Source organism: Antechinus flavipes, chromosome 3 (assembly GCF_016432865.1).
Source record: "Antechinus flavipes isolate AdamAnt ecotype Samford, QLD, Australia chromosome 3, AdamAnt_v2, whole genome shotgun sequence".
Lineage (NCBI taxonomy): Eukaryota > Metazoa > Chordata > Mammalia > Dasyuromorphia > Dasyuridae > Antechinus > Antechinus flavipes.
Genome location: NC_067400.1, coordinates 448,365,258 through 448,383,056, shown reverse-complemented (window position 1 = coordinate 448,383,056; position 17,799 = coordinate 448,365,258). Strand labels below are relative to the sequence as shown.

At 33.4% G+C, this 17,799-nt stretch overlaps 1 protein-coding gene across 1 annotated transcript in view; it reads left to right on the top strand.

The window, feature by feature from the left end:
- The window catches only part of NBEA (neurobeachin), a 754,131-nt gene that overhangs the window by 166,296 nt on the left and 570,036 nt on the right, over positions 1-17,799 (top strand). Inside the window, exons 17-18 of the mRNA XM_051986470.1 lie at positions 1,335-1,427; positions 14,964-15,072. Of these exons, the coding sequence (XP_051842430.1) occupies positions 1,335-1,427; positions 14,964-15,072 (202 nt within the window). The remainder of the gene's footprint in view (positions 1-1,334; positions 1,428-14,963; positions 15,073-17,799) is intronic.

Genomic DNA, 17,799 nt, shown 5'->3' with positions numbered 1-17,799 from the left:
AAGTAAAGCATATATGAAAACTTCTATTTGGACTAAATTGAGTGAAACTTTTTTTCATACCTACTTTTTATAAAATATTGTGCTAGCTTTAGAGGAGATAAAATATTTATATAAAACAGTGTCTCTGTCATCAAGGATCTTATTCTCTTAACAGAGAGGCAACTCATATGACAAGTACAAGTTTTATATATATATATATGTGTGTGTGTGTGTATATATATATAATATGTAATATATATGATATATAAAAATAATATATTGTGAAGCGTGTTGAAAGGTGGAAGAAAGGGCTTTATAGTTCAAATTTGCTACAAACAAACTTTTTTCCTTAAAATTGTCACTTCTATCTAATAAGCTCAGATTTTTTTTGTATCATTCACAACTTGTCAGTTGCAAAGTCTTGTCGGTCTCACGTTTACAGTATCTTACTTCTGTCCTTTCCTTTTGTCTAGATTTTAGTTATAATTTGATAACTGCCCTTTCTAATTTCAAAGAATTTTGCTTTCTCGCATAATTGGAGTATATAATGAGAATATTAAAATATGGAAGAAGTAGTGGAGAGAATGAACATAAGATCTACTTTATTCTTATTTGAACTAAACTTACACCTATTTTGACGTAGAAATACATAAACATGAAAAGGAAAATAATAAAGATGGCAGTGGGTGACTGGTAGGTTAGAAATTACAGTAATACTGAGCAGGGGATAGTCATAAGCCAAAAAAAAAAAAAAAATCCATCTTGTTCCCAGAGGAAGAATAATACTAGATGGGAAATAGTCTCAAGCAGAACAAAATTCCTTATCTCAAAAATGGAATTAGAAGGAAGAAAAAATAGAATTGTGTCTTTCAGTTGAAATGTGAATGAACAAAAATTGTTTATGAATGTAGTAAAATAATTTTTGCACTTTAAGAAATAATGAAAGAGATGGTTTCAGAGAGTCCTAATGAGATATACTGAAGTATATTGAAGTATACATATTTTTTGACCCTTCTGTTTTTAATTTGAGGTGGAGTAGCTGGGAGAGAATTGTTGACAAATTTTGTTTTTCCAAAATACACAGAAAAGAAGTTCAGAAGTCAATACGGATAGTAGGATAGTTTGGAAAGTAATGTGTGGACTTTTATATAATTAAGAAAAACAAGTGACATGAAATTCAGATTCCTCGTTTCATTTAGAAATGCTATTGGTGTTTATATTAATTTAAAATTGTGCAAATATCCATTATCATAATTTCTATAATTATAGAAAATTTGAGTGACTTCATGTTTTCTGTTATTTTCTTAAGAAGCAGTTCCAATAATTAATGATATGAATATTTTATGTCTTCTTAGAGTGATCTACAAATTATTGGCTTCCAAAAGTGAAAGTATTTGGGTTCAGGCTCTGAAGGTTTTGGGATACTTTCTCAAGCACTTGGGTCACAAGTAAGTTAATTATTTTTAAAACAAATTATAGGAATATCAAGTGGGACTAGTTCTTTTCCTTTTATAATGCTAAAATCAATTTATAACATGCATTCAAGTAGTACAACAAAAGGAACATCGTAATTATATTGTGTGAAGTAAAAGCAATTGTAATGATTTTAAAATTAATGTAGGCCAATTAAGCTTGTAATTTAAGGGTCATTGGTGTTTAAAATGATTTTTAAAGATCTCATTTTTTATTTTTGATGATAAAACATTTACAATTCTATTAAAATATCTTTTGTCATACTTTATTAATTGAATTTATTCTCCCCTCCCAACTCTCTGTGACATTTGACATGTTTAATAAACTCCTTCTAGTACCTTTATTTATCTTCACTATCTTGACATTCTACTCCTTTCCCTGTATACCCTCCTCCTAGTATCTTCTTGGCCATTCCTTTATCACGTTTGCTTTTCTTCTCTCTGTGCCTGATTCTCCTAAGACTCTATTCTTAAACTTCTCTTCCCTCTCCATATTCTCTTCTGTAGTCATCTGTTATTATGATTTTGATAATTACCTCTATCAAGATGATTGTCACTTCTGTACTTATTCCCCTCAACTTTTTTCTAGTACTGTATCATATTTACCATTTGGCTGTTGAATACATCTACCTAATAATTAGTTGATGCTTCAAATTTAATATATGTAAAACTATAATAATATTTTTCCTTAAAACTGTCACTTCTTGGATTTCTCTGACAAAGAGACTTAACTGAGTTTCATTGGAGAAATGATGGACAGAAACAGCTACACCCAAAGAAGGAATACTGGGAAATGAATGTGAACTATTTGCATTTTTGATTTTCTTCCCGAGTTATTTTTACCTTCTGAATCCAATTCTCCCTGTGCAACAAGAGAACTGTTCGGTTCTGCAAATATGTATTGTATCTAGGATATACTGCAACATATTTAACATATATAGGACTGCTTGCCATCCTGGGGGGGGGGGGGGGGGGAGAGGAGGGAGGGAGGAGAAAAAAACGAAACATAAGTGATTGCAAGGGATAATGTCGTGTAAAAATTATCCTGGCATGGATTCTGTCAATACAAAGTTATTATTAAATAAAATAAAATTAAAAAAAAAAAAACTGTCACTTCTACCTATAAGCTCAGACTCTCTTATTGCTCATAATCTATTAGTTGCCCTATGTCTACAGTGGCTTACTTCTGCCCTTTCTTTTTGTCTAGATTTTAGTTTTAACTTGTTAACTGCTCTTCCTAATTATAAGCCAGACATTTTTTGTCTTTTCTTTTAAAACATTGTCCAAGTAATTTTCCTAATGACTAACTCTGTCATGTTATTCTTCTACTTTAAAGCCTTCATTGGATCCTATTAAATCCTAAATTATTGAGTTTCATTTATCTGGCTCCAGTCAACCACTCAAACGTATTTTATTCCACTCTTTTTTCCACCCTCCATTTCAAAATTTGTTCTAAACTTTCAGTCTTCAAAATCCCGTGTCACTTTCTCAACCCCCTTTCAGAAAAAAAAAACAAAAAACATCTTTTTTCATTATTGAGAATTTAGAAGTAACCTCTTTTACTCCTTTCTCCCTCATTTTGTTTTTCAAAACACTTATGCATCCTTATGAAATATCAGTAGATATGGTTATAATAACTACATGAGCGGTTGCAAGGTAGTATCTCCCTAGTGCGTTGTTTACTAGGATAATGGCTGCAGGCAGGGGCTTGAAAAGCTATCCATAAAGAAGGATTTATCAACCTTGTTAGAAGCTGTGATGAAGAAGCAGAGCAGTTTGGTCATTGAGCAGAGCAGGAGCATTTCCCAATTTTAGCTATGTGATCAAAGCAGAGGAATAGATAGAAATGTCATCAGGAGTGAATTGAGTGGACAAGTATCAGATGTTCATTTGGTTAGACCAAATCTAGTAGATTACTCATACTTGTGACTCATGCATTGGTAGTAAAGCCTAGTGCCAACAAAAGACTACCAAGAGAAGGTCTCTCTGATGGTAGAACAAAATAGCCAAATGGTTACTGGCCTGGAATTGTGGCCCTTTATGAAAGGTGCCCTTAACAGACATCAGAGCTTTTGATTACAGATCTTCTTTTCCAATAGTTGACAAGGGAGATTTCTTAAGACTGCAAAATACACTTGGAGTTCCTAGAATGCTGCTGGGCATGCCCTTTAGGAGACCAGTAAAGTGTTTCCTTGAAGATATTAACCTAGATGTTGTCTGTGCCAAGAGAATCACAATCAAGCTCAAAGACATTGAGTTGACTCACAGGATATAGGAAGAAAATTTAAGTAAGGAATTTTATAGTTTTGTTTTGTTTTTGTAGCAAATTTTGTAAAATAATTTGATTTTAATTTGTGATCTTTTTTTGTAAGAAATTGTTTATAACATATTACAGTTTTACTTAAGTCATCCCATCTTTCATTAAGGACAAGTGGAAAATGTGCTTGTTCACAGATCTACATGATCTGTTACATGAGTTACATGAATGAGCATTATTGCTCATGACTGACAAGTTGCTAATATGAGAAGGGATGGAGGATGTTTTTTTTTTTTTCCCTCTTGATGCATGTTTCTATATGTTAGTGATTTGGTGCGTACCTAAAGTCATAAAATGCTAGAATTTTTAAAATAAATCTATATAGATTCCTTTTACAGTCAATTGAAGATGAAAATAAGAAAAATCTTGCCATCAAGCCCTTGGTATTATTTATTATTAAAATGGTTCCACATCATAAATCAATTTGATTTTTTTTTTATCATTAAAGAAAAGTCATTGCTATTTACTTTGTCACTGCATAGTAAGAACCCTGAGATGTTTCCACATGATTTGTATCTGAAAATTTTCATCTGGGTCATCTCTCTTATTACAGTAAGTTCTTTGAGAGGAAGGATTTTTTTTTGTTTCTATGTCCAATGTTCTGCACATAGTAAGTTAATTCTTTCTTTGTTTGTTCATTCCCATATTTACCTATCACACTCCATCCCTACCCCCCATTCTTTCACTATAGCCCTGGCCCTTATCATCTGTCATATTCAAATGATTACAACATTTTCTTTATTGTTTTGAATGTCTAGACTCTACTCTCTCCACTCTGGAGACAACCATTTCTTAAAGATCTAATATTTTGAAGCTATTAGGATTAGTCCTAATTAATACAAAGCTAGAAAAAAAGAATAAATTTGAGAAAGATACAGCATATGGTTAGAACCGATTTTATGGGAAATAGAAAAAGAGGGAGGAATAAAGAGATTTCTTAGCATCCTAGAGGACTCCATCAATATTTGATGTTGGTTGAGAGGTTAACTAAAATAATTGCACAAAATCAGTCAGGTAATGTTGCTCACAAATCTTCATCATAAAGGTAGGAATGTGTTGTGAATAAGTGGAAACCACAAACTTTGCCACTTTATCTTACCTTTTATCTGAACTCAAATCTATTAGCTAAGCCCAAGAGAATCTTAGGTCTGTGCAGTAGCTACCATAGTTTAGATTGTTATCTTGTTAACAGAAGACTTTGATTTAGAAGGCAGAAATTGGAAAAAGGAAAGGGTTACTCTTGACTGGATATTCTCCCTAATTTTTATTGGCTTTATGGGATGGTTGAGACTAAAAAAGGATCTTCTCTTATCAGAGAGAGGTTCTGAACGTCATAGTCTAGGAGATAGAAACTGAAAGCTTGTCTGATCCAACAGATAGTAGTAGGAATGTAACAGCATCTGCCAAGTGAAAAATTGGGGAAAATGTTTTCTAATTATGTCTTCTTTTAACTTAGGAAGATAACTTTTTGAACTCTTATATAAAACATTTTTCCTTATTAAGTGTAATTGGATTATATTTGACCTAATATTCTACACCTGTCAAGATTTTTTTTTTTAATCTTGCCTCTGTCATTCGATGTTTTAAATTACCCTGCTACCATTGTTTTTACACTACAGTAGACCCATTTTTCTGTGTTCAGAAGTATAAAATATATTATTCCTATTTTCCTAAAAGTCTTTTAAGTGCTACACCTGCTTTTTCTTCCTTTTTTTTTTTTTTTTGCTGAGGCAATTGGGGTTAAGTGATTTGCCCAGGATCACACAGCTAGGAAGTTTTAAGGGTCTGAGGCCAGATTTGAACTCAGTTTCTCCTGACTTCAGGGTTAGTGTTCTATCCACTATGCCACCTAGCTGCCCCTAAACCAGCTTCTTAATCTAAGATTTCTCAACCAGAGGTCTATGAATTTTTTAAAATATTATTCTATTTTACTGTTTTTTTTAAATCTTACAATTTTTAAAAATAGTATTCTGAGATGGAATTCCAAAGGATCCATGTCATAAAAAAAGGTTATAAACTCTTGCCTTATCATTTCCCTTTGTGTACAGTAGCTCTTTTATCCTAAAAGTCTATTTACCATAGTTCTGCTAAGTAGTTATGAAAACTTTAGTACATTATTTCACTTCTTAGCCTCTTTTCCTATCTACAAAGTGTAAATCTCCCAAGACTGTTCCAAAGATTCTCCTTTTTCTACATTTTTTTTCTCATTTTCTACAATGGATTCTGTAATCATCTCTATATTGATAGAAAAGTGTTTGTGTTTTTTTTGTTTTTTTCTCACTTGCATTTTAGTCTTGAATCCACTTACTATACACCTTAATTTTGTTATAGAGAGGGTTTTAAAAGTCAGTATGGTAAAAATGAAACTCATTTTCCCCAATCGCAAATTTATAAAGTTTTGTAAACTTTTCTTCTTTGGACTTACATCAACCCTTTTTTGGATGAGGGAGGAGGTCCTTTTATTATTTTATGTGCTATGTTTACTATCTTGGAATAATCCTTGACTTTTTCCTCACCTTCAACTTCCATATGCAATAAATTTTCAAATCTTATTGATTCTACTTCCAGAAAATTTCTTGCATTGTTTCATTTTTACCTACATTTTAAATAGTATTTTACTTTTGTCCTCGGGTATATGTTAAGAAAATTTTTAGATTTTTTTTTTCTTTTTTTTTGCACTTAGACAGTTGGGATCAAGTGACTTGCCCAGGGTCACATAGCTAGGCAATGTTAAGTGTCCGAGATCCGATTTGAATTCAGGTCCTCCTGACTTCAGGGCTGGTGCTCTATGCACTGTTTCACCTAGCTGCCCTTCTATTTCATTTTTACAAGATTTTAAATTCCAAACTTTTCTCCTTACTTTTCTCCTTCTTTCTTCAGAAGATGGTAGGAAGCTTGATCTAGTTTATACATAGGCATTTAAAACATTTCCATAGTAGTCACTTTTTTGAAAGAAGAAACAGATTTTAAAAATGAGAAAATAATAAAGTAGTGGAGGAAAATTACTTTGGGCCTAGTTCCAAATTTTTCTTGAGAATGATTGGATCTGTTCACAACTCTCTCAACACTGCATTCATATTCTTCATTTTTCTTTTTTTGTCATATTACCCAATCTAAAGGTTTAAGGTGGCATTGCAGAGTTGTTTTAATTTGCATTTCTCTAATCAAAAGTGATTTGCAGTACTTCTTTGTATGTCTAAGAATAGATTTGATTTCTTCAACTGAAAACTGCCTGTTTATATCCTTTGAATTTATCCATTGGAGACTGTCTTGCATTATATATTTGGTTCTCTCTCTTCATATTTGAGAAAGGAGGCCTTTATCAGAGATATGATGTGCTTATTATTTCCTAGATTTCTGCTTTCCTTCTAATATTGATTGCATAGGTTTTGCTTATAAAAGAGCTTTTAAAATTAACATATTCAGAATTATCTATTTTATATTTCATAATTCTCTCTCTCTTGTTTGATCATGAATTCTTTCCCTTCCCATAGATCTGACAGGCAGACTATTCCTTGTCCTTCTGATTTGCTTTTGATGTCATCCTTTGTGTCTAAGTTATATGTCCATTTTTAATAAGTTTTTATTTTTCAAAGTAAAAAGACAGTTTCAACATTCAGCCTTGCAAAACTTGGATTCCAAATTTTTCTTGCTCCCTTCGTATACCACTTCTTTTCCCTATATATAGCAAGTAATCAAATATAGGTTAAACATGTGCAATTCTTCTAAACATATTTCCACATTTATTATGCTGCACGAGAAAAATCAGATCCAAAAAGCAAAAATATATTAGAATTAAGGAAAAAACAAACAAACAAGCAACATGAACCTATTTTGACCTTATTCTGGTATATGGTGAGAGATGTTGGTCTATACCCAGTTTGTGTCTTCTTGTTTTCCAGTTTTTCCAGCATGGTCTTTGGATTTATCAAACACTAGGTTACTGTGGTTATTGACTGCCTAAACTATTACATTGATCCATTACTCCATATCTTAGTATTAGATAATTTTAATGATTACTGCTTTATAAATAGTTTGAATTCTGGTATTACTAGATCACCTTTCTTTGTATTTTTTCCCATTAATTCCCTTATTATTCTTAACCTTTTGTACTTCCAGATGAATTTTACTGTTATTTTTTTCTAGCTCAGATAATTTGTAGTTTGATTTATATGCCAGTGAATAAGTAAAATACTTTAGATAGAATTGTCTTTTTTATTATGTTGTCTCAGCTTCCCCATGATCACCTTGATAATTTTCCAATTATTCAGATCTCACTTTATTTGTGTGAAAAGTGTTTTATAATTGTGTCCCTGTTTTGGCAAGTAGACTCCCAAGTACTTTATATTGTTTACAGTTATTTTAAGTGGAATTCTTTTTCTGTCATATGTTGCTGGGTTTTGTTGCTCATATAAAGAAATATTCATGATTTATGTGGGTTTATCTTATTGCAGTTTTACTAAACTTTTAATTATTTCAAGTAATTTTTCAGCTTAAACTCTAAGAAGTATACTGTCATATCCTCTGCAAAGAATGATAGTTTTGTTTCCTTATTGGCTATTCTAATTCCTTTGATTTATTTTTCTTCTCTTATTGTTATAACTAACATTTCAAATATTTTATTGAATAATAGAGGCCATAATGGGCATCCTTGTTTCACTCCTGATCTTATTGGAAAAGCTTATAGCATATTCCCACTACAGATAATGCTTAATTGATGGTTTTAGATAGCTATCTAAATTTTAAGGAATATTCCCTTGATGCTTTGATTGCTAGTGTTCTTGATTTTGCTTGGATTTTCAGATTTATTAACATATATTTGGGTAAAATATTTCCTAATGATTTCTTTGATTTTTTTCCTTCAATGATAGTAATTTTACCCCTTTCATTTTGGATACTGGATTTTTTATTTCTTTGGTATTATGAAAAAAAGATTCAACAACTTCGAAAACTTGTATACTTTCTTTTCCTTTTGGCCATTTCTATTCTTTAAGCAGCTATTTTTTTCATTGCATTTTTTGTTACTTCTTTTACATTAGGCTACTTCTACTTTTTGAGCATTTTTACAAGCTGAATTTTTTCCCCCTATAATCATTGCCTCACTCTCATTTCTTTTCCCAATTTTTCTTCTACATCTCATATTCTTTTTAAGCTCCTTCATGAGTCCTTTGAGCTTGAAACTCGTTCCCATTTTTCTTTAGAGTTTTTGCCCATAGATATTTTGATATTACTGTCCTTTTCTGAATTTGTCTTGGTCTTCCCTGTCACCATAGTAATTTTCCATAGTCAAGATTTTTTTTTTTTTCTGTTTTTTGCTCATCCTTTCCCTCCCCCATCCCCACACTGGTTTGTTATTTTTGCCTATTTCTATTTTAAATTTGAACCCTGCTTTCATGGTAGGGGTACTGTCTTAGGCTTCTTGTTCTAGTGGTTGTAGGCCTAATATTATACTATTGTTGACCATACCCTCACTCAGGATGCTTGTGTCTATTGTTGAGCTGAGGTGGGGTGGGCTTTATGGTGACTGGCATTACTGGAGACTGAAGGGATCTGGCAGTTTACCTGATGTTAAATTGGCATCCTGGTGGTGTCTAGTGTGTGCTGAGGCTTGGTGAGATGTTTATGCATTTGCAGGGACTGTGCTGAAGCACGTGGAGGTCTGACTCCTGGGGGTTGCTTATTTTAGGAGACTGGCTAAAGCATGTGCAAGTGTGGTCCCTGGAAGATGCCTGTTTGCTTATTATTACACTGAACATGTGGTGTGGTTCCCCTAGTTGGAACTGATGAGCTCCCTTAACTCTACTAAGGTATGATGGCAGGGAGTCCTTAGTGTTGGTATTTGCCTGCTGTACCACACTGGAACTAAGAACCTCCTACTGCTTCCTGTCATTAACTGTGACCCTCTCTTTCCCCAAGTATGCTGAACCCCTCTTGCCAATCTTCCACTTTTCATGGGCTAAAAGATTGTTTCACCCTGTCTCCTGTTCCAGGACCTGTCTTAGGGTACTATGTTATGATTGCCTAAGGTAAACATGGATCAGTTGCATCTTACTTGTCTGTCTTGGCTTCCGAAAGTCTCTAGCATTGTCTTTCTACAGTTAACAACCTCTACCCTAATTCACCCCTTCTTCAGCTCTCATCTGTATCATTACAGTGGCATCTTAATTGGACTGCCTTTCTCTAGTATTTATTCTCCAATCCTTTCATCCTATAGATTTGCAAATTGATTTTCCTGAAATATCTGTCTGTGTCATAACTAATTGAAAAATTTTCAGTGGCTTCCTTTTTTTTTTTTTTTTTTTTTTTGACTCTAGGATTTGCTACCACCTCCTGGCTTTTCTAGTTTTACTTGATTTTTCCCCCATTCCCACATTCTTTTTTTAAAGTAAAACCATTTTCTTAGCTGTTTCTGTCTGACATTATATCTACTTGTAGTATTAACAAATGGTTATTTCTGTTTGGGTCCCCTCTTTCCTCACATATATGTTCTAGATTTAGATTTTTTTCTGCACATAATTCAGGTGACATCTCTATGTGAGGCCCTTTCTTATTCCACCCCCTCAAACCCAATTATTAGTACTTTAATTCTTGAAATTACATTGTATAAATTCTGGGTTTACTTCTGAAGATAATGTATTACTCTAGAAGTATATAAGCTTTTGGTGGCAAGTATGGTTTCATTTCTTGCTTTTGTATCTCCAGAATTTAACACAATGCTTTGCATACAGTAAGTACTTAGTAACTATTTGTTTAATTAAATAGTATTGTATATATAAGAAGGAGTTTCTTTCTTTGTCCTAGGGGAAAATATTTTTTAAAATACTCTGAGATTAGTCATTGATTATTGGAAATGCCTCCTATTTAGATTTAATCATTTAGGATGACAGCGTTTATATGATAGTTAGAGGCAAAAAGAGTTTCCTTAAAATAGCAAGCATTGTGATTTCAAGAAATTTTATTCTTCTTAAGAATTCCCAGTACTTATTATGTACTTTGCCATACCACCTCATCTATACAGAAATTTGCTGGGGTGGAATCTTGTGAACTCATCTTGGTCCCTACCTAGCATAGGGAAACAGGTCAGTCACTTGATCAATAATCATTTATATGCTTACTGTGTCTGGGCATTGTACTGAATGCTGGAGATAGAAAAAAAGAAAAAAAAATGTGTCCTATCAAAAGTCCATGTTTTGATAGAGCAAGAAGCCATTTGTAAATTTCCGTGTCATCAATCTTAGGAATCTGAAAACCATTGCTGGACAACATCAGAACTTCAGTCAATTTCCTAGTGGAGTAGCCTTTACCCAGAATATGGAAAAATATGGACAATTTTGAGTAATATAGCTAGATAACAGTGTGGGCAGTAAAAGCCATCTGGGTTGAATCAGCATTGGTATGTCAACATACAATATTAAGTAGAAAGTCACAATCTTAAACCCAATAAATCCGTGTTACTTCCATAACTTGTGTCAACAAGATTCTCTATTTAGGGTCCATACTAGAATTGTGTCCTGTTTTAGTATGCCTCTTATCAAATTAATTGATGTTAAGATTAATTACAATTTTTGAAAAGTCTTAACAGAATAGAGGTTAATTCATTTTATAAAAAAGTTTTGGTATGAGCTTTTTTTTTTTTTTTTTAACTATCAGCTTAACAGCAATTAAACGATTGTTTTCTCTTTTCTATCCATGTAATACTATGTACTAAAGTAACAATTTAGAAAAATGTTGTATTTTAGTTATTTCACAGTTGGGAAAATTTGAGTATTGTTTCTATGTATCTCTTATAGCACTTTGTAGAATATTTGCATATATTAAAAACTCAACTCTGTAGAATGCATGCCATCCAGCCACATTACCCTCACCACCTCAGATATAGGTAATTACTCACCAAAATAAAGTTTGTACAAAGATCTCAAAACTAAGAGTAAGAGATGGATTTATTTCTATCGCTAGAAACTTCATTTCTATTCAGTGCATTACTTTTATTTATATTAGATTGGAGGGATTCTCTCTGTAGAATCAGATTTTGTAACAGGTTAAGAGAGAGTTTGATTAACCTTTGCTGCTACTTTGGATTTTTATGTAGGCACTCAGGATTACCTTTAAATTAGCTAAGGTATCTCCTTTCTTTCATGTAAATTTACTGTCACTATAACTATGCAGAAATTTTTGCCTCTGCCATATCATTGGAAAGTGGGGCACCTTCCAATAATTCTGCCCCATGCTCCCCCTAATTTTCAATGGGAAGGAGTTTTCTGAACTATTTTGGGGGGAAAGAGATCTGCCAACTGAAGGGGGGACTTGAGTTCTTTTCCCTGTGTTCATAGAGCTCACTGAGTGACCCAGGAACTTTGAGGCCCCAAGTGACTCTTTTGACAGAGTGGAACCTGAGGAAGGAAGGACCTGAGAGAGTCATTTGGAACTATATGTACACGCAGTTCGTCATTATAAGATAAATCTTCCTGGAACTGAGAACCAAATATTAGATTAACTGGAAAGACTTTTCCCTTCCTAGATTAACAATAGTATGTTGAGGACATGGCTTTTGAGAGATTCCATCTTCCCCACCCTCCCATCCTTCACCATCCCATGTTAATTAGGAATGAATACAGTGGAATATGGTGGTAAAATTATTATTTCAGAGCTCATTCCATTTTTCATCTTAGCCATTTTCCTGAGAGGGTACAAGTGATGGAAAAATCATCCAGTGGGCCTAATCACTGATCTCAGTGAAATGGGTCTTCTGATTAGGAGCATCAGTGATACAGGTGATCCATAAGGAAAGGGAGGATTTGTTCTGTGGAAGATCTGCTAGTTGCTGCACAGTGGTAGACTTGACTGGCATTGTAGTGCCATAACCTAAATAGATGGTCACCAGGACAAGGGCAAATTATTTGCCTTGAGATATAATGGCAAGAAGGGCAACTTTAGCAATTTGCCAATTGGATACAAGTTAGCAGCTATGAAAGATATATACTATGCTTGTCTTTTAGAGATAGATATTTTGATTGGCATGAGGAACAGAATTGGGCAGAAATAGTTACGTCATTTTTTGTTAAGGGAATCATATGACTTGCAGCTTCAGTAATATGACATCAAGCCCCCTTATCCAAATAGATAATTAAACCAATTACTTGAACTTGGCTATTCTCATAAAAACATTATCTTGTTTATTCTGTTCAGAGGAGGGAATAGTATGTCTTTGGGGTGCAACAATATGTCCCATAAACAATTGTATGTGTTGGAAAAATCCTTCATTCCTTTATTGAGCCTCACCCCTAAGGACATTGCTTATGATTATCTAGTCCTCTTCTTTCCAGTTTTAAATCATTTGGTCAGACACATAGCCATTGCCCAGGAATCAGTGTAGATTTAGTTTTTCTCTTATCACATTTCTTTGAGGCTCTCTTGCCTCCCAGCTTCATCATTCTATTCAGTTCACTTGGAGAACTTGCCAGGACTTTTATCACTCAGAATATTTGGTTAGCAGATTAATGGCTGCTAAAGCAAAATATGCTAATTGCAGTAGGCACAGCCATTGTTAAACAAGGCAAAACAGTGTTTCTCAGCCTCATATGTAGGCATCTATTGACCTCATTGAGGAGTTAGATTATTGAGTTTTGAATTTGAAGCTCTTGCTCTTTAGATGCTTAATGGGCAACTCTGGGCAGTAAGTGATGATATTATCTTCTGTCATCCAGTAAGTAGCAATTAGAGCCAAGTAGTAAGAGAGTATCTTTATTTCAAAAGTGTTTTGTTAATTTAAAAAGCTTGCAACTTCATAAACCTGATGGTTATTTGGTTTGGCCACACCTAGGTGCCTACCAAAAATTTCATTTTGTTTGATCTTTATGGCTGGAGACTTCTAATAATGTGGACCCCACAAGATCCTAAAGGCCTAGAGAGAGAAAACACTGGATGGCCTGATTTAGGTCTTTTTCTTAAAATAGTATTTTATTTTTCCCAATACAGGCAAAAATAGTTTTCAACCTTTGAAAAACCTTGTGTTCCAGATTTTTCTCCCTCTCTCTTCATGGCAAACAGCCCCATATAGATTAAACATATGCAATTCTTCTAAACATATTTCCATATTTGTCATGTTGTGCAAGAAAAATCAGATCACTGATTTAGGTCTTTCAATGCTGTGTCTTGTTTGATCTTCTTTGAAAGAGTTAGCCCTGTAGGTGACTTTGTGAATGGGGGCCAATAAATGGAGTATATATATTCCCAAGAACCAGTAATGTCCAGTAAATCTTGCTTCCTTTTTAGATTATGGGAGAGCCAGTGTCAGTAATCCATTCCAAATTATGTCCCAAATCATCTGGATCTTTATTGCTCACTGTTTTTCTCAAAATTTGTCTACATGGGCTTGATTGTATTTTTTTGGTGATAGTTTTCCACTGTATTTCTTGTATAGGGCATCTTCTGACTTCTGATTTAGGATCTCAGTTAATTTCAGCCTTACCTGGAAACAGTGTTTCATTGGTATGGTAATATACCTCAATACCCTGAAGAAGGGAAACCTCTTCTGGGACTTTATTCAAACCAGACTGTGGCAGTTTCAGAGTGAGTTTTGGTAGCTCTGGGAAAGGATGGTGAAGATATATTGGATTCTTTCCCAAGTGAAAGCAGTCTGTTTCTGATTAGTCTCAGTCAAAAGTGGGGGGGGGTGAAGGAGGGGAAGGAAGGGAGGGGAATAAAAAGCATTGGAAAAGTCTATAACTGATACCACTCACTGTGACCTTGGGTTACTTGGTCTACTACATTGAGTGAGTTGCCATAAACTGGGCTTACAATAGAATAGGGTTACCATAAATGTGGAATAGTTCATATGTCATGCTTTATGCTGGTTATTCTCATGGAACTTCTTATTTCTTTATAGCTCTATTTAAATATTTGATTATATGTATTGGCTCTCTAGAAAGAGTTGAAAATGTAGGTTATATGAAAACAAATATAGCAATAAAATTTATTTTAAAAATTCATTATGGAATATAGCCATTAGTTAACATTCAGATACTTAAATTGTAATTTGGACTTTTGATGACATTTTTCCATTGAAATTTTAATTTGTATACATGATTTTTTGTAAGATGAATGTTTCAGATAGTTACACATTTGTTTGTAGATGCCTTCTTCCATTGTTTTATGACTAGAGAATCAATTATGTTGTGGTTTTGTTTCTTCTGTAGGAGAAAAGTTGAAATTATGCACACCCACAGTCTTTTTACTCTTCTTGGAGAGAGGTTGATGCTGCATACAAATACTGTGACTGTTACTACATACAACACACTTTATGAGGTAAAAGAAAAATAATAGATGAAAGCACATGAACAGTTTTTATTTTATCTAAACAAATTTATGAATGCCTTTGAGTTTTGTATAATTTCATGTTATGGAGTTCACCAACCATTTATTAAGCATTGGCTACATGCAGTTTGTTGTACTATGTATGTTTTGGGAAATATATCATAGATTCTAATTTCCTGAAATTTAAGGAAATTTAAAGTCTAGTAGGATGAGACAATATGATTCAAAAGAAAAGTGAAGCCAAAATGCTATGAGATATTTGAAGAATGGAAAATCTTTTTTCAGGGGAAATTTAGGAAGGTTCCATGGAAGAGACAGTGTTTGAACTGTCCTTGAATGAAACAGGAGACAAACAGATAAGGACATGGAAAATCCATTTTTAGTAACTTTTTCCAGGCCAGATAGGTAAGACAGAAGTAGCCCCAATTTGTCTTCATATCAGCCATTTGACTTAATAGGAGACTAATGTAGAAATGAACTTAAGAACAAATTTGGGGAGGACTTGAATGTTAAAATTATTTTACTCAGTTTGATGGTAAGTAAGTATTAAAGCTTTTTTAATAGAGAAGTGACTTGTTCAAAGTGGTTGTATTGTTCATAAGCAATATTGTGATAAATGATGGGTTGGGGATTAGATAAAAGTTTATCTAAATGACACAGTAGCCTTAAATAACTTAGTTGCAGTGGAAATTGAGAGAAAGAGAGGAAATTAGTAGATACTGTAGAATAGAATCATTATTATCTGTCAGTTGATCAGTTGTGTAAATAGTAGGGGAGAGAAGGAAATCATAGGTGATCCCAAGGTTAGGAACTGGGTTACTAATAGAATGGTAATGTCATCATTAGCAATGTGTCAGCAGATAGGATGCCACTTCAGAGGATGCACTTAGAGCATGCTAAGTATGAAAAATATCCAGGTAAGAAATATAATAAAGGCAATTGAAAATATGGATTTCAAACTAGAGAAAAATTGGGTGTGAAATGGAGATTTGGGTGTCAATTGTATTTTTGGCCTTTTGAGTTTGCCTTTGATCATCAGAGAAGGGAATGGACTGAGAAAATAAATAAAGCCTACTATTGCATTTTGCCTGACGTCTGTTTTAAAGGAACAGGAACAATTTGAAGAGATGGCAAAGGAACAAAGAAAGAATAGATCAGAGGCGGGGCGGGGATGAAAACCAAGAGAGTTGTTAATGAAATCAAGGGGAAAGACAGTGAAGGGAATGGATAATAGTGTCAGATGCTGCAAAGAAGTCAAAGAATAGAGAAAGTAAACACTGTTCATTTGTTTTAAGAGTAAGTAGAACATTAGTGACTATGGAGAGAGTTTTTTTTTTTTTTTTTTTTTTGGTAGAATGCTAGAGATGGAAGTTTGGCTGCAAGTGATTGAGAAGTAAATGATTAGTGAGGAAGGGTCATAGTGAATCTATTTCTAGACATTTGGCAATAAAGGGAAAGAGAGATAGGCATGTAATTTTAATGGATAGCAATTTCAAGGGAAGGTTTTTGTTTAATGATGAAGAAAAACTAAGCAAGTTTGTTAATTGAGTGGTAATAATCAATGTCATTTAGTTGTCTGGTTCCTCATAACCCTTTTTAGGTCTTGACAAGAATACAAGAATGGTTTGTCATTTCTTTCTGTAGTCGATTAAGGTACAGGTTAAGTGACTTGTCCAGGGTTATACAACTAGTAAGTGTCTGAAATCAAATTTGAACTCAGGTCTTTTTCATTCCAGGCCTAACTAAACCACCTAGCTGCCTCTTCAAAAGTGATTAATCTTTAAAATATTTTAAATATTTTACAATCTTTAGGAAAAAAAGAAAGGGAAGTAGATGGAATGCCACTAGTGTCTCTCCTCTGGAGAGAATAAGGCATGATTTAGGAGAGTCTTCTTATATCTTTTCTTTTGGGATATGCTTGTTCTTTACAATTTTTTTTTCACTTTCATTCTAGTCATTATTATTTGGGTTTTGTTTTGGTTATTTTTCCAAGTTCTGTAAAGCATCCCTTTAATAATGTGATTGACACATAGCATTAAAGAACTAAATATAAAATAAAAAGAATAAATAATAAAATAAAAGAATAAAAATTTTAAAAGTATATAGCATTAAGAGAGTAGATTTTGCAGTATTATCATATTTATTGTATTGGCATGGTCTAGCCATTACTACTAATTATTTTTCTAGCTATTTAAGGTATTCTTTACTTCTTTAAGGAGCCCTGTGTAATTGAATATATGGATCTTATATTCAGCAAAGCTTTTGCTCATATCTTCCTTTTTTTTTTTTTTATTACTTTGGTTTTTCCTCCTTATATTGTGTTTAATAGGTATACAAGATATTCAATTAAAGATATTTGTTAGGTAGTTGCAGATGCCTAACTGTAGAAGAAAAATAAATAAATAAATAAATTTTGTTGGGAATACCAAGTAAGGAAAATCAATCCAAAAGAAAGTATTTACTTAAAAGATTAGAACTCCAGGACTTAAAGCAGTACAGGCATTATTATAAACGTCTTTCACTTTTCCTGATAGTGTTTCAGCCCAAGATCCATAAATTAGTTCATTTAGTTTTGGGATCATCACTGGAGTGGAAGGAATTGGCAGCTTGTTTTCTGTTTTCCTGCTTTTTATACATGACTTGTGCCTTTCCCCAGATTCCTATTTCACCCCCTCCCTCAAAATGCACATTCATGATAAAACACACTTTCTCCCCTCC